This window comes from Microcaecilia unicolor, chromosome 6 (genome assembly GCF_901765095.1).
Source record: "Microcaecilia unicolor chromosome 6, aMicUni1.1, whole genome shotgun sequence".
NCBI classification, from domain to species: domain Eukaryota; kingdom Metazoa; phylum Chordata; class Amphibia; order Gymnophiona; family Siphonopidae; genus Microcaecilia; species Microcaecilia unicolor.
In genome coordinates this window covers 181733140-181755985 of record NC_044036.1, presented here as the reverse complement: position 1 = coordinate 181755985, position 22846 = coordinate 181733140, and the positions used below count along the sequence as shown (strand labels likewise).

General features: G+C 42.8%; 2 protein-coding genes across 13 annotated transcripts in view; both read left to right on the top strand.

Annotated features, from left to right (window-relative positions):
* The window catches only part of ABHD14A (abhydrolase domain containing 14A), a 45156-nt gene extending 35062 nt beyond the window's left edge, over window positions 1–10094 (top strand). For all 3 annotated transcript variants that reach the window (XM_030206457.1, XM_030206458.1, XM_030206459.1), the window contains 2 exons: window positions 4520–4752; window positions 6457–10094. In XM_030206457.1, coding sequence (XP_030062317.1) covers window positions 4520–4752; window positions 6457–6639 — 416 coding nt within the window. In that variant the 3' untranslated portion in view covers window positions 6640–10094. The remainder of the gene's footprint in view (window positions 1–4519; window positions 4753–6456) is intronic.
* Window positions 10095–21391: 11297 nt separating this feature from the next.
* ACY1 (aminoacylase 1) overlaps window positions 21392–22846 on the top strand; it is a 74623-nt gene continuing 73168 nt past the window's right edge. The window contains exons 1-2 of one of the 10 annotated variants that reach the window (XM_030205862.1): window positions 21653–21681; window positions 21821–21885. Coding sequence is in view for 1 of the 10 variants with exons in the window: in XM_030205860.1 (XP_030061720.1) it covers window positions 21437–21456 (20 nt within the window). In the remaining 9 variants the exon portion in view is untranslated. Of the gene's footprint in view, window positions 21457–21481; window positions 21687–21712; window positions 21780–21803; window positions 21886–22058; window positions 22124–22232; window positions 22305–22846 lie in introns of those variants that run through there. The other 9 variants (XM_030205860.1, XM_030205861.1, XM_030205865.1 and 6 more) reach the window with 9 other exon arrangements.

Here is a 22846-nt window from a genome sequence, read left to right as displayed (position 1 = left end):
TTGGGGGATTCCAAATCTCAGCGTCTTCCAGAGGATAGACCCAAGTCTATTTCCACGCAGGCAGCCTCGAGGTCAACGTTTCAGAGAGATGTGATGGTATCGCCTGGGGCGGTCCAACGCAGCCTTTCAGCGTCCTCGTTTTCGGCAGCATGCTTCCTTTCACAATGAGAAGCGTCTGGCTGGACTCCCCTCTTGTCAGGGGGCTCCTTCTCGGTCCTCCCAATGATGGAGAGCAGATTGGTGGTCGGCTTTCTCTGTGTCTTCCAGAGTGGTCCAGAATTACTTCGGACCAGTGGGTCCTCGATGTGGTGCGAGAAGGTTACAAGCTAGAATTCTTCTCTCCCGTCACAGACTTTTTTCTGGAGTCCCACTGTGTATCACGGGCCAAGAGGACAGCGGTTCTGCAGTGTTTGCGAGACCTGCCAAGAATAGGGGCTCTTGTGCCTGTTCCTCCTCTCGAAAGGCGCACAGGTCGGTACTCCATTATCTTTGTGGTTCCAAAGAAGGGAGGGGCTTTTCGGCCTATTCTCGATCTCAGAAAAGTAAACCAGTTTTTGCGGGTTCGTCACTTCCGCATGGAGACATTAAGGGCAGTTATTGCTGCTGTTCAACCAGGCGAGTTTTTGACGGCTCTCCATTTGAGGGAAGCTTACCTGCACATTCCCATTTGGCAGCCCTATCAGAGATTTCTCAGATTTGCGGTGCTGGGTCAGCACTTCGTTTCGGGCCATTCCTTTTGGAATGGCCAGTGCCCCACACACTTTTCCCAAGGTCATGGAGGTGGTGGCGGCGTTCCTGCGGAAGGAGGGGATTTGACTGCATCTATATCTCGATGACTGGCTGATTTGGGCGATGACAGCAGAGGAGTCAAGTGGTCACTGACTGAGTGATTGCAGTGTTGCAATCCTTAGGTTGGGTGGTCAATATGGACAAGTCATCTGGTTCCTACTCAGAGTCTGGAGTATCTTGGAGTGCAATTCGATACGAAGCGGGGGAAGGTGTTTCTCCCCGAGGGGCGAAGGATCAAATTGCTTTCTCAGGTACGGACCTTATTGAGTCATCGCGCTCCCCGAGTGTGGGACTATGTTCAGCTCCTCGGTTCCATGACAGCGACCTTGGAGGTCATTCCATGGGCAAGGGTTCGCATGCGGCCTCTTCAGTCTCGCGTGGTGGCTCCGGTCAGCCAATTTGCAGAAGGGTGTTTTCTCTGGCATCTCCCAATTGGGTGGTAGTCATGACAGATGCCAGCCTTGCGGGCTGGGGAGCCCATTGTCTTAATCGAGTAGCCCAGGGATCATGGACCCCTCTCGAAGCGACTTCGCCGATAAATCGTCTGGAGTTGCGAGCAGTTGTGAATGCGCTGCAGAGTTTTCAGGACCTTCTGCAGGGGCAGGTGGTTCATATATTCTGGGACAACACCATGACTGTGGCCTACATCAGTCGACAGGGGGGCACTCGCAGTCTTCCTTTGGCAGTGGAAGCGTCTCGTCTTCTAGTATGGGCGGAAGCGCATGTTCAGAGTCTGTCGGCAGCGCACATTGCGGGTCAAGACAATGTTCGAGCGGATTTTCTCAGCCGGACTCTTTTGGATGCAGCGGAATGGATGCTGTCGGACTCGGCTTTTTGGCTGATCTGTCAACGTTGAGGAAGACTGTAATGGATCTCATGTCAATGGCTTGCAATACCAAAGTTCCCCAGTTCTTCAGCCGAAAACGGCAGCTAGGATCCACAGGACTGGACACTCTTCTCCATTCATGGCTGGAATAGCAGCTACTGTATATTTTTTCCTCCGTGGCCTCTGATAGGGAGAGTTCTTTGCCGCATAGGGCGGCATCGGGGGCCGGTCGTTCTAGTGGCCCCAGACTGTCCCCGACGGCAGTGGTATGCGGATCTCGTTTGACCACTTTTGAACCAGCATTGCGACTTCCGGTGACTCCCGATCTGCTGCATCAAGGGCCAGTTCCGATGGAAAATCCCTCCCGCTTTGGTCTTACGGCCTGGCTATTGAGAGGTGGCAGCTGAGGAAGAAGGGATTTCCAGGACGAGTCATTGCCACTCTTTTGGGGGCACGGAAGCAGTCTACTTCAGCGTACACGCGATTGTGGAAAGCTTTCTCGGCATGGCGTGTTTTGTGTGCTGAATCACCTTTTCGGGCGGACATTCCGGTTATTCTGGAGTTCCTTCAGGATGGTCTTCAAAAGGGATTGGCATATAATTCCCTTTGAGTGCAGGTGGCCGCGCTAGCTTGTTTTAGGGGCAATCTGGACGGTTCCTCTTCAGCAGCGCACTCTGTGGTCTGTTTCCTACGCGGGGCTCTTCAGCTTCGGCCTCCTCTGTGGCAGCCGTGCCCTGCGTGGCATTTGAATGTGGTATTTGGAGCCCTCCAGGCCCCACCGTTTGAGCCGTTGAATAAGGTTTCTGAGAAGGATCTAACACTTAAGACAGTGTTTTTGGTGGCCATTGCTTCGGCTAGGAGGATTTCTGAAATTCAGGCTTTGTCTTGCAGAGATCCTTTTTTGCAGTTTTCTGAAGCAGGGGTGTCGATCCGGATGGTGCCGTGGTTTCGGCTTTCCATATCAATCAGGCGGTTTATCTTCCGTCTTTTCGAAGAGAGGATTATCCGGGGGAGTTTGCCTCGCTACGTTTCCTGGACGTGCGGAGAGCCTTGTTTCGGTACTTGCAGATCTCTAACGAGTTTCTACGCTCGGATCATCTCTTCGAGGATCGAAAAGAGATGAGGTGGCTTCTAAGGCTTCCATTGCTCACTGGATTAGGGAAGCCATTGGAGCGGCGTATCTGCTACAAGGGCGGGCATCTCCAGTGTCCCTGAAGGCGCATTCTACTCGGGCACAGGTGGCTTCTTGGGTAGAGGCGTCGGCCTTATCTCTGGAAGAGATTTGTCGGGCGGGTACTTGGGCGTCCCATCATACTTTTGCGAAGCATTACAGGCTAGACATGTTTGCTCGGGAGGATGTGAGTTTTGGGGCGGGAGTGTTGGCGCGGGGAGGGTCGGCTTCCCACCCTACTTAAGGAATGCTTTGGTACATCCCACTAGTTCCTGGATTCATCTGCTGCAAGTGACAAGGAAGGTAAAATTTATGTCTTACCTGATAATTTTCTTTCCTTTAACGCAGCAGATGAATCCAGGATCCCTCCCTAGTTCAGCCGACAGGTTTTTTTTTTTTTTTTTTTTTCATTTTCCGCGCAGTGTGTCTATTTTTTCCTTCCGGGTTCTATTTTGCAGAGTTCAGACAGATATGGGAACACGGAAAGGATTCTGATTTCTGGATCAAGTTGCAGTTATTTTGAAGTTCTTATTTGGTTCTCTGTTTTTCATAGTGAGGATGGTTTCTGGTTGTTGTTGGTTTCATATTTTTGGCCTTGGCGAATGCTTATGAATGACTTACTAACTGAGGAAGGAGCTGGCCGTCTGGCATTACTGCCTTTAGTTTGTTTATCTCCACCTGCTGGTAGACAGACTTAACCCACTAGTTCCTGGATTCATCTGCTGTGTTAAAGGAATTATCAGATAAGGCATAATTTTACCATTTTACCTCCAAACAAAATAGCCTCCACACACACGAACTACAACTAATGAAAACTGAAACTAAATCCCATTGTGCTTTTACAGCGGCTGACTTTGCATGACACTCGGAGTGACGCTGACATCATAACTCCACAGAGAGGCTAATTCCTAAGGAGCTTATCATTCCAAATTTACAGACTTAAATTCCAGCTAAAATTTAGCATCAAAAACATTTATTTGGAGCACTCTATTTACCATATAAACTATTACTTACAACTGCACTACAAAAAAAAAATAGAGAATTCAGAGTAACCCCCTATTCCCCCCCCCCCCCCCCCCCCCCGGGACTACCTTACAATCTGTGTTAGTTTAGTGGTGTAGTTGGGGCAGGAATAATGCTCCATTCATAACAGCCATTTTGAGAGCAGAGTCAGAATGGGCAGGAGTAACTGGGGATTACCCCTGGACCTCCAGGGATTGTAAAATAGACCTGGGGGGGGGGGGGAGGCAGTTGGGTTCGGGAGGAGGAGCAACTCTTGTTCAAGAGGGAGGAAGACAAGTGAGACAAAGCACAAACTTTTAGCTTCCACTGAAAAAACAGGGCTATTTTTGGCTGAAACCAAAAGCATAGTCTGAAAAATTAAAATAATCTTTTGACAAGAAATTGGGCAGAAAAAGGATTTGGGGCCACTTTTGGCACTAAACCAAAACTGTCTGCCTCTATTTAGATGTAGCTCACACCTTTTGAGGCGCACTAGCTCAGTGAGTCGTGTTTGGGTATAGTAGGTATTTGCTTGTCCTATACTATTCGTCATTCTTATATACCACATTCTTCTCTTAGAAGGGTCCCAAAGTGGTGTACGTATAAAGAATTACAGAATTTAATCAAAGTTGTACCTGTATTGGAGTCAAACTGACCAAAGTAAGCTTAGGGGATTACATCATTTCTCATGTGCCTCCAATTTTGTATATAACACTACTCCTTCTCTCTAGGTTATGGGGAGTCCCTGGAGTCGAGGGCGATCCCAGAGAAAGGGCGCGCTGACTACCTCCTGCGTATCATTGAGACACTCAGCATTAAGCAGCCAGTCCTCATCAGCCCATCTATGAGCGGCCTTTACTCCCTGCCGCTGCTGTTGCAGCATGGGGACCGGCTGAAAGGCTTTGTCCCCATTGCTCCAGTGGGGACTAAGAGCTACACCAAGGAACAGTACAAACTGGTGCAGGTAATATTAGTATTAAATAACTGAGGGGTCAGGGGTGACAAAAATACACATTGACTTACTAATATACTAATGTGCAATATCTGCCTTCATGTACTGAAGACAAATTAGCCTAGCCAGTCTGCTCTTTCCAGGCAGCTTTCGTCAGGTCTCCCTCTTCACTTCTCTACCATCCTGCATAGATGGATTAAGTATGGCAATTTACATGCCCAACACCAGCCCCCTTTCTCTGTTCCCTTATCTATGTCTTGCCTCCAAGTTTTTGTGATAATTCATAGAACCAGCAGTCTAGCAGGGCCATTGCCTGAACGTTTGACCACCTCGGTCTCAAAGCCTTACTCAGGGTTAAACAAAGTAGTCCTTGGGAAGTGGGCTGAATCCTTGGCTAGGGGAAGGTTTTAATCCCTCCCATTCCCCAGTGTGCCAAACCTTGCCAACAGCCTTGGGAGTCCCTGCTTTCTTGCCTTATCTTCTTGTCCTTGTCCAAACTCTCCCCTTATATCCCAGTTTGCAAGGCGTAGGATCCAAAACACTCTGTTGACCCATGTAGCTCAGTGTCTGCTGCAGAATAGTTATTTTATGCAGAGGTTGTACTGGGACCCAGAGGAGTGTTGTGTGTGCATAAACCACAATATGAGCATGAGGTTATGTGCATTAGATGTCTTGTTTCTGGAATGCCAAGTGAATATTCTACAGACAAAAATTATTGGTATATCATGTAATTTCTGCAGTTAAGCACATTGTGCATTATTTCATAACTGCAACACCTCTCTTAACCCTGAATTTGGAAATGAAGTCATTTTTGTTCCTCATGCCCCTGCCATGTTTTTTGCTATTTTTTTTTTTAAGTTCACTAGGTTGTTAACTTTTTTTTTTTCTTATTTGTTGGAAGGGATGAGTAATGGGTAGTTCATGCTGGCCTGAGAAAACTGACACAGAGCTCTAACGCTATCAACAGAAAATTAAGCTTTTACTTCTCAGACCAAGCACTAAATTCAGGTTTAATAGCTGATACCTTTATTACCATTGCATTTAGATGAACAGTGCTGTTCTGATGTCTGGGTAATACTTTGCTCAGTTTTTTTTTTTGTTGTGCACAGGTGAGCCATAACAGCACAGAAAATTGTGTGCAGAACCCACATGAAACTTCCTGTGCTTTATTACATTGGCCTTGAGTGTGAAGCATGGAGAATAGGGAAAGACATGTAGCACTATAATGATAATCACATGGGGAGTAACTAGGAGGACGCTGTTGCTTCACCAGAAGAAACAAGGGGGACATGCCACATGCTAGATAGCCTTAACATCTGTTCAGCACCTCACGTTGGTTTTGGAAAGGTGCCAACTTTGCTTCCCTTCTGTTCTTCCCCACATCACTCACCAGCTTTGTAAAGTTGGAACTGGGTTCATCTATTTGTAAGCTATGAGTAGGAGTGGGACCATGCGCAAATGTGCATTTCTTATGAAAAACTGGCAACTTTGCCCCTTTCCTCCTCCTCCCCCCCCCCCCCCCCCAACCCAATGTTTGGAGCCAGGACCAGATACTCCAGAGTTTGTTTATAAAGGGTTAAGGAGTATGCGCAAATCACGACAGGTGTTTTGCCATTGGATAAGTCTCTCTGTTCCTATTGAACCTAGACTAAAATAAATTATAATTTTAGAACGGTAATTGTGTAGGTAGCCAGTAAACATGTCTTTCCTTATCAGACACCAACTCTGATTGTGTACGGGGAGAAGGACACCAACCTTGGGATGCAGTCATTGGAGAACCTGGTGAAGATTCCAACACATACCGTCATTGTCCTGACTGGTGCTAAACATGCCTGTTATCTGGACAACCCAACAACATTTCACAAGGCTTTGTTGGATTTTCTTGGCAAGCTGAAGTGAACTCTAAGTGTGTCTGATCTCCGTGGAATAGCAGGGGTGAGGGAAGTCAGGAGGGGGAGAATTCGTTATCAGCTGCATGTTGACCTGCTGCAGAATTCAGTGTGAGTAATATTTTGAATGGAAGGGGCACTTGTGTGTGACTTTGTCTTGGGTTGGGGCAACTTTTTACTTCAGTATTTCAGCTTCTGGGAATGAGGACCCTCTGCCAGGCTTTGCAGCTTTTCCTGAGGTAGTAGGTTAGGACACAGGCAGCATATGGCATCACCACATGTTATGTGATTGGAACTCTATATACCCATCTCTCATGTGTTTCTGCCTCTGTCTTCTTTTCATTGACACTTGTGCTGAGAAGATTTCTGCTGCCCTTTCACATTTGTTTTTATGCGATTCCAGCTCTTAACTATATCATCCCGGTAGGGCATGGTCCTTTTGCCTCCATTTTTCCAGACAGTGAAAGCAAAAATTATTGCTGAGATCAATGACTTAAGACCTTTTTTGCCTTCTAACTCCCTACACAAATGTTAGCACCACTTATAGCCCATTGGGATGTGTGTTTTTTTTTTGTTTGTTTGTTTCTGAGGAAAAGCACAAGTAATAAGAATTTTCAAACATGTCATGTGGGCAGTAATCTCATATTCTTGACTTGGTCAAAATAAAACCCCATTTCAATTTATAGCATTGCAGGTTTTATTTTTCTTTTAACTTGCTCACAGCCAGCACTAAGAGCTTTTCTTCACAGCTGCCTGGCATTTCCCCCCCTATCCAGCTGTGATCTTGCAGCGATGGTTTTCTCTAGAACCCAACATGGGCACGCTGGAGTCAGCTAGTGTGTGCTGCTATACAGTGGCTTGGATTCTCCTGGTTTGTAAATACTGCCCTTGCTGAATCCCAAGCAAGGAGCTTGGGCTCAAACATCAGGCCCTTTCATACCCCTGAGTTTTAAAGAAAAGGCAGAATATGTTTCAGAATCCCAAGTACTGTATCCTCTTCAGTTTTTTTGAGGGGAGATTTTTGTACATTTCATGGAAATCGTGAACCTCTTCAGACTGAGATTAAGCAGAGATGGTATCTCTCTTTGGTGCATGCAAAATCTTGTGATTATATTTCAGCTTCTGCCAGTGCCGAGATGCACAGAAGTCATACTATAGGTGTCTCAGGAAACATTCAGATTAATAATTTATAAAACCTGGTCAGGGCTAAATTCTTCTTTAAGAATTAGACAAAGTAGGCAAAACATATTCAGAGAAATCTACTCCAGTGTCAGGTCATTGTAGCAAAGCGTTCTGATGAAGGTTTTATATATAGAATGGATAAATTAGTCAGTATGAATTCAGCACGCTGCCAGTTTTGAAGATTAGAAAGTTGTCCTTTTAATTTTTTTTTCATTCTTTTTCAGGTGTTGATAAATGTTCAGGCTAATGCTACCTTGTCTGATATTTCCAGCATGCCGTGACCTTGCATCAGAATGGTGACCTTACATTTACAGGGGTAACCAGTACATGGAGTCAAAGGAAGGGGGGGGGGTGGGAGTAGATATAGAAGTAGTGGTAAAGGAGAATTTGTAGAAAAGAAGTCGAACATACTGTTACATTCTCTGACATTTGAAAAACTAGACTACATATAATCTCTGTACAGCAGTTTCCAGTATTTAGTAAGAGCTGTGCAGCAGTTTCCAGCTATTTTCAGTGATTTGCATAAGTTGGCAAAGGAGGCTTTGTGAAAAGTAGGAATACCATGTAAAAAAGATCTGGGGAAAGGTGACAAACATATCCCTTATTTGTAGTAAACCAGAGAAACTTAACTACTGTAGTTACATTCCATTGTCTGTCCTGCACTCAACTTCACTCAAGCAGATTGATGATATTTTACTTCTGACTTTAGTTTTGTTTAAGGTGCTAAACAGAAATGCAATTTAAGTCTAAGACCTCTTGACTACTTTGCCATACAAGTAGTTGCTGTATTCCAGAATAGAATTGTACTGCTTCACCTTTTCAAGAATATATAACATGACTAGGGTTTGCAGTGTTTCTTTTATGAGTGACATCATTGCTCACTTGGGATGTCTCAAGCTCTAAAAATGGCTAAATCTTCCCAGGATGTGAACAAAGGTGCAACATCACAATAAACTTCAGTTACACAGGACTTAATTTTCAAAACATTTGCCACAAGCAGGGAATGGGAGCAACCCTCTTCTGGTAGGGGAACTAGGGGAGATGTTACATTTCAATGAAACTACTGAAAATAAATATTAAAAGTAACTGAGTATCTTATTAAAACAAAAATAGTGACTTGCTTATTTTAGAATAACTCTAGCATGTGATCTGCATAGAGCAGATACTAGTTGCTTTGAGTCCTATTTAAGATGCTAATGCACAGAGCATAAGAACTGTGTAAATTCAATAGATAATTACAGGGGAGGGGCCTGTGGCTGGCTGAAACATGACGCTTTCTAGAGAAGAGCTTGCTGTGTGATGAGATCCCTGTGCTGGAAAATCTTCTTCAAAATGTCCTCTCACCCAGGTCAGTTCTGAGGTTGGTCTGATCCTAGTTTTCCTTAGCATCAGCAGCAGATGAATCCAGCATCTAGTGGGTTGTGTCAATCTACCAGCAGGTAAAGATAGATATCACTGACTTGAAACAGTGATATAGGACAGATAGCTCACCAGAAAGTCAGTATATCTTTCTTCAACAGGTGGAAGGACGGACGTCCTCTAGCTCCTGGATTCCTCTGTTAGGGGTGCTCCTGGCCTAGGTATCCTGGGCAGTTGAGCATGGGGGTTGTCTGGCTATATGGCGCCAGCTTTAGGGGGCATGCCTGGTCTTACATAAGTAAATCAGAACTGTTGTTCAGGTGCATCCACTGTGGGGCAAAACCTGGATTAGCCTCTTTGATTTTACTTGTGAGGTATGTTAATGTAAGATGGTGGGATTCTTCTCTTGTGTTCAAGTAGAAGGTTTTGGGTTTCTTCTTCCATTGATTGGAGTCTAAAACCTCAAAAATGGGTTTGCTGCACTTCACTTCTATCACCCACTTTGAAAGCTTCAGGGTTTAAAATTATCAACCACAGGCTTATCTAGTGCTGTATACTAGAACCCAGCAGAAAAACAGAAGAACAGTAACCCTTGTGGGCACAAACCAGTCACAACAAGGGTGACTAAAGTAAGAGCAGCAGACGATGTCCAAACCAACGTCTTTATTATATCATCCAAGACTTATCACGAAATTGTGTTTTGGCCCGCAAGGGCCTTCTTCAGGAGTCTATAAACATATACACACATTAATAACAAAATAAGTAAATCATATATATATCAAAATGTTTTACATTTGACACAGTAGGCATAAATAAGTAAAAACATAAACTCATCGGTATCTAGATCACATATCCTTAAAATCAATATATTGTAATACAAGGGGCTTAACACAAATAGAAAAATATATGTAATATGGCGATAATGATAAATAATACAAATAAATAACAGTAATATTAAATAAAACAATCATGGCGGTCCAAGTAATACCTTAGTGTGGATGTTTGATGTAGTCAAACAAAACTGGAAGCTATACAGACGGAGTCCAATATCTAGAAAAGTGAAATGAAAACATTGACCAATAACTAATACTGTATACTTATTTGGAGTGCGTCTATACTTTAATGTGAATATTGAATGTAGTGAAATAAAAGTAGCTTGTTAGTTAAATCAGAAAGATTATGCAAAACTTACTATATTAAAACCGGAAAAGAAACGTAGCAAACCAGATGTATATAAAGAATACAATCGGAACAGCACCTCTATCAAAAAAGGAGAAATAAGTAATACCTTATTTGACTGTTTGGAATATAGTAACGCAACCATAATGAATCCGCTGTGATAAGTACCCAAAACTGTGTAAGAAAGTGATTGTTACAAAAGTGACAGAAATTGCCACGGTACACTGTAGTGAAAAAGTCTCCAAGCTGTAATAATCAAAAGAACGTGTATACATAGCTTTTAGCAGTAATGAAACATCCGGTGCAGTTAAAAGGCAGATAAAAGAAAAAACAGTATCAGTGAGAAAACTGATGCCTGAGAGATGTTAGAAAGGCGGGAAAGATCGCTAAACTAAACTGACTTGAAAGTAAGGTAAACCAACCTTGCTGCTGTTTTCAGAGTAAATCGTTTGGATTTCAAAAATTCAAAGCTTGCAAAAGGGAACTGATGCAGACCCTGTCGTTTATAATTCTTAGGCAGGGCTGCCGTCACTACAAAATACTGTGACTTGTGAAGAGTATGTCATCACAGCGGGATGACGGCACGGCAGAAGATAATCCGAGACTGCACTGATTTATTTATTTGTTACATTTGTATCCCACATTTTCCCACCTATTTGTAGGCTCAATGTGGCTTACATAGTTCCGGAGAGGAGTTTGCAGACTCCGGTGAGAATAAATACAAAGTGGTGATGTGATAAGATAAAGTTCATGTGGCACAGCCACATTAGAGAATCGTCTAACGGACGAGTTGGGTTTTGTCCATTACGTACTTTAGTTATGTTGTGTTGCAGGGATCAGGCATTTTAAGTTGGATCGATGGGGTATGCTTTTTTGAACATGTTAGTTTTTAATGATTTCTGGAAGTTTACGTGGTCGTATGTCGTTTTTAAGGCTTTTGGTAATGCTTGCCACAGTTGTGTGCTTATGATAAAACAATGAATAATATTAAAACAAGGGGAAGATTAAAAAGTGCATGAAAAATAATAATAAGATAAAATGATAAAACAGTGCAATGAGTGAAGTATCTTATATATTGTTTTGCATTAGAGAAGTGACACCTCAAGCATATTTCTTATATACTTGCATTACTCAATAAGTGTTGACGGTAGGGAGAAGGGAAACTGATGAGACTGCACTGATAAAACAATGAATGATATTAAAATGAGGGAAAGATAAAAAGTGCATGTATATAAATAAAATAATAAAAATGCAATAAGTGAAAAACGTATCATATCTTGTTTTGCATTGGGGAGATGACACCACAAACATATGTCCCATACATCTTGCCATAAAATATATACACTACACAATTAGGAAGACATGTCCATAATTGTCATAGATTTGAAAATTTTGCTGTATTAAATACAAAAATATGACTATAGGCTTCTTCGTCAATATATTATAAAGAAGTTCAAAAGAAACTTGAGTGCGCCTAAATATATGCTAGAAGATAAAATCACCTTAATAATATATACATGTTCTAGAGACAATCCTGTCTAACCCAATAAGAGCAGTGTAAAACAAATTATCTTAAAGAAATGGAGTCACGTCAAGACCTACATTTAAGCCATGAGGTATAATTGTGTTTAGTTTAAAAATGAAACGTTCTTCTCTTATAAGTATATTCTCAAGATCTCCTCCTCTCCATCTATGCTTTATCTGTTTTATGACAGAATTTTATAGCATCAATTGTATGACTCAAATCATGCCAATGTGACACTAGCGGAGCGGATTGTGTGTTTCTACTAACACAACTCCTGTGCTCTATAATCCTGGTTTTGATCATATGTTTCGTTTTTCCTAAATATAGGAGTTGACAGGGACCAATAATCACATAAATGACATTAGTTGTTACAATCTGTGTTATGTCTCAAAGTATATAGTTTTAGTAATCGGATGTTCAAAACTTTCGATTGTGAAACTGTGTTTACATGCAGTGCATTTGCCACACTTCGAATGCCCAAATGTCACACTATCCATTGTATCTATTTCCGGTAATGTTGAGGGTACCAGCTTCTCTCTCAGATTTCTATTTCTTGAGTAGGCTATTGTTGGTTTGATGTCTTTAAAGCAAAGAAGCGTTTCAATATATGCCAATATTTCAATATTATCTTGCGGAAATCACGGGAGTACTGTGAGAATTTCATGGTGCACACGATATCAGGTGTGGTTTGTTCCTTCTTTTGTACTAATAATACTTTTCTGTCTTGAGCCAAAGCTTTTAAGAAACATTTATCAATACATGGAGTAGGATATCCTCTCTTTTGGAAGCGTGATCTCATCAAACCAGCCTGTGATTGAAAATCTTCAAATTTCATGCACAAACGATGCAGGCAGAGGAATTGTGAATAGGGTAAATTATTTTTCAAACTACAATTATGAAAACTGTTGAAATGTAAGTACGTATTTCTCTGTAGGCTTTCTGTAGACATTTGTGATTAAAATAATGTTATTGTCATAAGAATGTCCAAAAAAAAGGAATCTGCTTATGATCAAATTGCATTTTGAACTGTAAGTTCTTATACATGTATTGAGCCACTCATAAAATTCCTGTATTTAATACAGCACAATTTTCAGATCTATGACAATTATGGACATGTCTTCCTAATTGTGTAGTGTATATATTTTATGGCAAAATGTATGGGACATATGCTTGAGGTGTGATTTCCCCATTATTTTATTTTTTTTTTTTACATGCACTTTTTATCTTTCCCTCATTTTTAATATTAGTCTCATTGTTTTATCAGTGTAGTCTGTTTTCTTTCTTCCCTGCCGTGATCCCGTTGAGGTGACGTACTCTTCACACGTCACAGTATTTTGTAGTGACAACAGCCCTACTTAAGAGTTATAAACGGCAGGGCCTGCTTGCAAGTTTTGCATTTTTGAAATCCAAACGGTTTACTCTGAAAACGGCAGCAAGGTAATGGACTGTGCTTTTCTTTCTTTATCCAGTTGGTTTAGCTTACTTTCAGTCTGTTTAGTTTAGAGATCTTTCCCGCCTTTCTAACATTTCTCGGGGCATCAGTTTTCTCATTGATACTGTTTTTTTCTTTTATCTGCCTTCTATCGGCACTATATTATAATTTCTTCATTACTTTTAACTGCACCGGATGTTTCATTACTGCTAAAAGCTATGTATACATGTTTTTTTTTTATTATTACAGCTTTGAGACTTTTCCACTACAGTGTACCGTGGCAGTTTTTGTCACTTTTGTGACAATCACTTTCTTACACAGTTTTGGGTACCTATCACAGCAGATTCATTTTGGTTGCGTTACTATATTCCAAACAAACAATCAAATAAGGTATTACTTATTTCTCCTTTTTTGATAGAGGTGCTGTTCCGATTGTATTCTTTATATACATCTGGTTTGCTACGTTTCTTTTCCGGTTTTAATATAGTATGTTTTGCATAATCTTTCTGATTTAACTAACAAGCCACTTTTATTTCACTACATTCGATATCCACATTAAAGTATAGATGCACTCCAAATAAGTATACAGTATTAGTTATCGGTCAATATTTTAATTTCACTTTTCTAGATATTGGACTCCGTCTGTATAGCTTTCAGTTTTGTTTGACTACATCAAACATCCACACTAAGGTATTACTTGGACCTCCATGATTGTTTTATTCAATATTACTGTTTTTATTCTTTATGTATTTTTAAGATTGTTTATTATTTATCATTGTCATATTACATATATTTTTCTATTTGTGTTAAGCTCCTTGTATTACAATATATTGATTTTAAGTATATGTGATCTAGATACCAATGTGTTTGCTTTTACATGTTTTTACTTATTTATGCCTACTGTGTCAAATGTAAAACATTTTGATATATATGACTGACTTATTTTGTTTTTCTGGAGAAGGCCCTTGTGAGCAAAACATGATTTTGTCGAATCTTGGATGATATAATAAAGACGGTTTGGACATCGTCTGCTGCTCTTTCTTTAGTCACCCTTGTTGTGGCTGTTTGGTTTGTGTATACTAGAACCCACCATATCAAGCACGGGGTGCCGAAAAGTTGTGGGTGTAGGAGAACATTCTTGAGAAACTTTACTGTGAATTGTTTGCTGCCCCTGGTTCTGCAGGTTGTTTAATAAATGGTTTGTATTGTATAGCACACATGTTTTTCTCTTTCATTGTACAGTGTTAGAGACCAGGAGATCAACTGCATGGTCCAACTGCATTACTGATTCTAGTTAGTGTCATGCAAATGTCAAGACTTTGTCTCTAGGATGAGATGTGGAAGATAGTAGCAACAGTTCTTTACTACCAAAATTAAAATGCTCTCTATAGCTGTGGACAATGGTTCTCATTTTCTGTTTATAAAGTTATTTGAAACTTTCTTTCAAATAAAGATAAATTGTTTAAGTTCAGAATCAGCCTAAATCATTGACTGTGGTATCATACTTGTACAACATTTACTCATATCTTTAGTTTATATGGCATCTTATAAGGCAAATGGAATAATGGTACAGGGATGGGCTGCGGTAAGGGTGTAAGAGGATAAGCAAGATGAGTGGTGAGCCTTTAATAGGACTGGAACACAGGATGATACTTGTGGACTTCCTGGGGATGTTTTGTGTGTGACCAACAGTCGTATTCTGGAGTGGGAAATAGCCTGACTGAAAGTAACTCAGCAAGGAAGTGCATGCACACACGCACGGTGAGTTGTTCGTTCTAAGGGTTGAGCCAGGGGGATCTTTGGTTGCCGAGATTTGTCCGGCTACAAATGTTAGACAAACCCTTTGAACGAACACTCACTGTGTATATGTGTGTGTGTATATATATATATATATATATATATATATATGTGTGTGTGTGTGTGTGTGTATATATATATATAATATAAAATTTTCTGAGCACCTCATTGCATGGACAAAATTTTATCCAGGTAAAAATGGTAGAACTGTGGGCGTTTCCATGGCACAGTGCCTCTTTAGTGGTAAGCTTCAGTGCTGCTGGCCAGTTGTCTAGGTCAGTCTGAATATCTAGCAAAATTTAAACCAGCATAGCCAGCAAAATATCAGCCTCATTAAGAGCAGGGTTCTCAGGCTGAGAGGAATATAGTAATAGCTGAAAGTTCATATCTTCTGAAGATATGAAGTTAATGAATCTGAAATCCAGAAATATGAGTAAAAATTCAGCACTTTGCTAAAGGTGTCAATACCCTTGTGTATTTTCCACATTCTATGGTTAAACAGGTGAGGAAACCATACAGTGCATGGTTCTAGGAAATCTCTCCAACCACTGTGCATGTTTGTGCTGGGGTTTTGGGTAGTTACAAGAGGGTTATTTTGGTGGAGGAAGGGGTAGTTTTGGAGGGTGGGGTTAGTGGTGAACAGAAAAATGACAGTTTGAAAGGAGGAATTACTGTCTTACTGTATGTAAAGAGCTATATACCATAAACTTACTTTGGCATCCTTACTTTGTACAAGATTTAGCCATTCACCCCATCAAAGATAAAGAAAAGAGAAGAAACAAACAAACTAGATTTTAAAAAATGTTAAGTGTACGAAGCACAAATGCAAAAGTCAGCCAAAACAAGGAACATATAACATGGAAGTAACAATTATATTACATAAGACATCAAGTGGACTCTTATCTGCGTGTCTAGAATAATAAAGCGACACGTTCCAAAGTAGAATAATGAAGCGACAAGAAGGTATACTGTGCCTCTTCGTTCCATGGTGCGATCTCACCTTGAGTATTGTGTTCAGTTCTGGTTGCCATGTCTCAAAAAAAGATATAGTGGAATTAGAAAAGGCTCAAAGAAGAGTGACCAAAATGATAAAGTGGATGGAACTTTTCATATGAGGCAAAGTTAAAGAGGTCAAGCATTTTAGAAAACTGCACAACCTTAAAGGGGGGAGAGTGGAGAACAAGTTGGTTTTGTAAGCGAGAAGAAAATCTGAACAAAGGGGCACACACATTTGTGACTAATAGAGATGTGGTGCCTGAAATGTGAAACGTCAATTTAGGGGGGAAGGGGAATGGGACTTATACCGCCTTTCTGTGGGTTTTCCAACTACATTCAAAGCGGTTTACATATTATATACAGGTACTTATTTGTACCTGGGGCAATGGAGGGTTAAGTGACTTGCCCAGAGTCACAAGGAGCTGCAGTGGGAATTGAACCCAGTTCCCCAGGATCAGAGTCTGCTGCACTAACCACTAGGCTACTCTTCCACTCCAAGAAGGGGACCCAGGACCAAATCCCATTCTAACTGGTACACTTGTGGTGGAAAGTGTGAGCCCTTCAAAATCCACCCACTGACACCTGCAGGCATAAGGGCTATTGTAGTGTTGTACAGTAGGTTTTTGGGTGGGCTCACCATACAATATAAGGGGATAACAGTGAGATGTGTATAAGGGGGAAAAAAACTCTTTATATGGTGTTTAGCCCTGCCCAGTGCATCCCAGAATGCACTGGGCAGGGCTTGGGCCCTGCCATTTTGTTCTGGACAGGCCTGAGGCAGGAGCTGTTACTCCTGCCTCCACCATGTTGTAAAGGTACAGGGAGGGGGGTGTGCCTGCAAACAGAAAGGGGTTTGGTCCACTGGACCACCAAGGAACATTTTAAAGAAAGGTTCTGGGGTCACGGGGGTGGGGCAGTTGTGGTCCACTGGACCAACAGGGAAAGTTTAAAAAAAAGATGGAGGGGGGGGGGGGGGGGGGAGGTCAGGGTCCACTGGACCACCAGGCTAAATTAAAAAAAAAGAGGTGAAGGTCCAGTGCATCAGAGCTGTCAACTGGATCTGACAGCAGTGTCAAATCCATTTGACAGCTCAAACTCGCAAACAGCGAGGATGCACAAAGGGGGATCTTTGCATGCAATCCCCTTGTGCATTGCTGGCTGTTAGCGATTTGCTAAATTGTAGCGAGGCTTGTGCATCGGGGCCTTTATAAAACTGTAAAATTACTCTAGAGGCTGATGCACTAAAAGTCCCTGGAGGTAACAAAACTAGTTCCAGCCTGGTAAAAATTACCGAGGTGGAAATAGGGTTAATTTTCAAAGGAAATTGCATGCAAGATACAAATGAGCTGCTCAGTGCTCACAAAAACAGCCAGTAGCTCAACCACTTGCTAAGCAATGCATGCACAGAACAGCCAGTCGCTATGACACTGCTCTACGCAAGCTCAGAACAGCGTGTGCTACACAGGCTTTTTCAAAAGTGTTGTGGGCAGGGCTTTTTTTGAGGGGGTACTGAGTACCGGCACCTTTTCCATTGTCTGCTAAAATTGACCCAAAGAACCCAAGTTTTAATGAAAGAGCTCAGGCTCTACACACCAATTCTGTCTTGTCATAGATTCTATGATTGGTTGCAGGTGGCCTGGCTCTTATGGGGTGGGTCACTCCGTGATTACCCCACTCCTGAAGGGTGGCCTAGCATTTGAGTACCAGTACCTTTTTTGCTAGAAAAACAACACTGGTTGTGGGGAGATATGTTCTGGGTCTGTGAGCAGATTAGAGACTTGCACGGGACCAGAGTTCACAGGAATCCTGTGGAACCCGCGGGGACGGAAGCAGTTCTTTCAGGGTTCACGTGGGGATGGAAGCTGTTCCTGCAGGGTTCCTGTGGAAGTGTATGCTGCACTTGCGCCAGCTTCTCATTTACAGAGTACCAAGATCATTGAGTGCTGTCTCCTCCTCCTCCTTGCTTTAACAGCACAGATGTGGAAATTCTCCATTAAGGAGGTGGTAGAGACAGAAATGGTGATGGAATTTAAAAAGGCATGGGATGAACACAAGAGGATCTCTATTTAGAAAATGGAAGTTATAAAAAAAACCCCAACAAAGCAGTGGAATCAAATGCATTTATTTGGAATAATACCCGACGTGGCCACGTTTCGCCCTCAGGCTGCGTCAGGGGTACAAACTATCAAAAGTGTATATAAGTATATCATATACACTAGTAGTGAGATGAGAAGTAGCAGAAAAGTGGAACTAGATTTTTGGAATAACTGTTCTCATCTCACTACTAGTGTATATGATATACTTATATACACTTTTGATAGTTTGTACCCCTGACGCAGCCTGAGGGCGAAACGTGGCCACGTCGGGTATTATTCCAAATAAATGCATTTGATTCCACTGCTGTTTTGTTTTTTATCTACTGTTTTGTAAGCAGTTGTGTGCCTTTTTGTTTTTTTTTAGTTATAAAAAACCTAAACTTAAATGACTGCACATGTGTGGATGTGGCGAGTGACACTTAGAAGGTGAGTCTGGCTGTGATGAACTAGGGCCGATACCGGGCAGACTTGTATGGTCTGTCTCTCATATATGGCAATCTGGTTTAGGATGGGCTGGAAAGGGCTTAGACAGCAATTTTATTGGCTGGAACATAAGGACAGTGCTGGACAGACTTTTACGGTCCTTTTCCTGCAAATGGGAAGACAAATAGGCTGGAGTGGGCTTCCACGGTAACTCCAGCAGTTGGAACATAAAGATAGAGCCGGGCTGACTTCTATGGTCTATGTTCCAGAAATGCCAAAGAAAGACCATAATAATCAAGTATATAATATCATGTTCATTAATTATGAATTGATAGAGTGTGACTATTGGGCAGACTGGACCGTTCAAGTTTTTATCTGCTATCACTTACTATATTACTATTAATCCTCTCTGCTCCTGGGCTGATGCAAACCTCAGCTCTGATACAGGCACAAGCATCAAATGTCACCTGACCTACTGGTGTGTGCATGTGGTAACCTCTCAGTACACAGTGCCAGTGAATCAGATATAAGTCTTACATGTGCGCACCAGAGTGTTCTAAGTTCCAACTTCTGTTATTTCCTTGCCTGCTGCGCTGTGGCTCGAACCCAGAGAGTGAGACTGACAGCGACCAGAATTTTTTTTTTTTTAATGTACCATTAAATTCTTGTGGGAACAAGTGGGGACAGGTTAAATTCTTGCTGAGATGGGTGGGAATGGGTAAGATTCCAGCGGGGATGGGCGGGGACAGGTAAGATATCTGTCCCCGTGCAACTCTCCAGAGCAGATCCTGAGGGTCCAGGCCAGGTGAGAGGGAGCCGTGGGAAAGGGGCAGCTCCTCCTGGCTTCTCCCAAATGCCGCATGGCCAGTGCCCGTGCATGATATGTTCAGGGAGGGGGAGCACCCAGGGCCATTCCCTCAGTGCTTCCTGCGCAGGGATGTTGGGAGAAGATCCACAGGTGTAAGTTCCCCCAACTTAGGGCCTGAGGCACAAAAAAATGCCAGACCAACAATAAGCATTTTAGAACAGTTCCAGCTGGTTCAGCGAGCTTGGATTTCAGTGGGCAATGCACAACAGGCTCTGTGGGGTTTTTACGATTTGCAAACAGTAATCCTATGGTAATGTATTCAAATGAGCTGCATATTAAGTGATGCATAAAAAGCAGCACTTATCCTTACCGAGGAAGTTTTTACGGGAGGTTAGGAGCTGCCGGTAGTGGGAAGGAAGACTTAAGAGCTGGGATGGGAATAGCTGTCAAGCAGGGGCGTATCTGCGTGGGGCCTCAGGGGCCTGGGCCCCCGCAGATTTTGCCCTGGACCCCCCTACCACCATCAACCCTCCCCCGCTGCCGTTGCTTACCTTTGCTGGTGGGGGGTCCCAACCCCCGCCAGCCGAGGTCCGCTTCCACCTGCCGTTGCCTTAAAAACTACTTCTTCAGCCGGCGGGGGACCCCAAACCCCCGCCAACCGCCCCGAGGTGTTTAAAGTTCATCTTCGGCCTCCGTGGCCATGCTGCTGTTGGTAGGAGCTGTTGAATCCACTTCGGAGTCTGACAACGTCGTACGTGCTGCGACATCAGACACCGAAGTGGATTCAACAGCTCCTATCAACAGCAGCACGGCCACGGAGGCTGAAGATGAACTTTAAACACCTCGGGGCGGGGGTTTGGGGTCCCCCGCCGGCTGAAGAAGTAGTTTTTAAGGCAGCGGCAGGTGGAAGCGGACCTCGGCTGGCCCCCCGCCAGCAGAGGTAAGCAACAGCAGCGGGGGAGGGTTGGCGGGGGGGTGGAGAGAGGCATTGGTGGCGGTGGGGGCTCTGACAATGGCGGTGGGGGGGGGGGGGGGCTAAAATGTGCCCCCTCCCTATAGCTCTGCCCCCCCCCCCTACCGCCGGAGTCCAGATACGCCCCTGCTGTCAAGTGTCTGGAAGGTGAATTGTTTGGCAGGACTTGTGGAAGACTGACGGGCCCAGTCTTCAGGGTCATAACACGGGAGGGGAGGAAGGGAAGAGGGGAGGGAGAACTTCAATCTAATCCTCTTTATCAGGACAGCTTCCTAATTGTCGGCCCTCCTATACCTGAGCACCGGCCTTTTATGTCCAGGAGTGCGGCAAACACAGGAGTGACCAGGGAATTGGTTCCAGGAGACTTTTCAGCCAGCCTGGTTTTGAACTTACAAACTAGAGCAATGTGGGATTTGTCATCCCTGATTTTACCCATTGAAATAAGTGCTGAAGGTCCCATAATTCACCTGGCTAGGGCTATCAGAAAAGAACTTTCATCGTTCAGATAAGTCCTTTGTTTTCTTTAATATATGACAGCCTTGGGCAAGATTTTGGTCATTGAGCAAAGTGAAAAATAAAAAATACAAATATTGTTGTGAAAAAAATTTCAGGAGGTTTTTTTGATCCGTGATTACTTTTTAACTGTGTGCTTTAAAGAAACCTGGAAAAGTACGGTGTGTTTATATTGCCACAGTATGATGACATCTTTTTCCTTCGCAAACTAAGAGAGTGTTGTGTTTTCTTCACTTTTTGTTTACCCTTAGTGAGTTTCTAAATAGGGCTATCAGAAAGCCAGAACTGGTGAAAAATCTGCAAATCTCTCTCTCTCTCTCTCTCTCTTTGAAGTTCTCTTTGGCGGTTCTGGCTTTATGCCTCAAGACATCCACCTTTTAAATTGCTGCTTGCTGTTTTAACGTTCCTTGCTTTCTGTTTTGGATTGCACTCCCCTGCTGCTGGATTGAACGGGTGATGGATTAGTTGGGTCTGGCAGGGTGGGAGGAGGTTTTGTACTTTGATCTGCCAGGGGTGCTGAGTGTATGGTATCCGATCTTACAGGGTGAGTGAACACGCGTCTTAACCTCTCATAGTCCAGACCAGGCGGGGACAGGAGGAGAGAGCTCAGGTGGAAGAAAGAGAGCAGAGGTCATTGCTTCACGATCAGAGAGCCCAGGCATAGAGAGGCAGGGAGGTGAGTGCAACTCATTGTTTCACTTCTCAGATCCCAGACAGGGAGGGTGGTGAGTGCAACTCGCTTCACGTTCAGAGATCCCATGTGCAGGGAGTGAGGTGAGTGGAAGTCACTGCTTTACAAGACACAGAGAGGCAGGGAGGTGAGTGGAACTCATAGTTTCACTTCGCAGATCCCAGACAGGGAGGGAGGTGAGTGGAACTCACTGCTTTACAAGAGATCCCAGGTGCAGGGGAGGTGAGTGGAATTCATCGTTGCACTTCGCAAGTCCCAGGCACAGAGAGCCGAGAGAGAGAGGTGACTGAGTAGATTTATATGAACATAAGAATAGCTATACTGGGACAGACCAGTGGTCTATTTCCTGCTTCAGCAGTGGCCAATCCTGTTCTCAAGTATCTGGCAGAAACAAATAGCAGTAACTTGCTGATTCACCTCTCTGATCGCAGGCATAGAGAGGCAGGGAAATGACTCGAACTTGATACTGGATTAACTATGAGTAGAGAGATGTGGTAGGGGTGTTAGTCCACTTTTAAAGGTAATCAGTAGAAATAAAACAAACTAAAACATGGAAATGAAAATAAGATGATACTTTTTTATTGAACATAACTTAATACATTTTTTGATTAGCTTCTTGTCAGATCTGAAATAAGAATTGCATTAAAGCTTTGGCAATCGGAACAAAGCCTGACAGCCAGAGTTCTGGATGGTGTGCCAAGGTATACCCATATTACACCTATTTTAAAAAAAGTTTTCATTAGTTACCCATCAAGCAAAGCGTAAAGTTTAAGATTATTTGTTTTTAAAGCACTTCGTAAATTGATCACCTATTCTTGCCTTGAGCCTGTGACTTTGTCAGCCTGTGAGAATTCTGTTCTGTAGTCATGAATTGCAGGAGGTTCCCTTCTTTCATATTATAAGGCTAACTGTGCATAGGTGATCTATGTTTAGAGTAATGGGCCCCAGCAGTCTTTGGAATGAGCTAAGACTATTTTGTTATAAGGTTACCTCCTTTTCTCAGTTTAAGAAGGAGCTTAAGACAGTGCTATTTGAAGAAGCATATGGTAGCGTAGCTGGATGACTAGTATGTTATCTGATCAGTATTGTCACATGGTCAGATGATTAGTTTATGAATAAATCTGATGTAGTCCTGGTAATTGTAGTTAGTATTTTTGTATGTTTGTGGGGGAATGGAATGACTTATTTTATAATTTTGTATTGTTTAATTATTGTGTGTATGTGTGGGAAAATGGAATGTTTT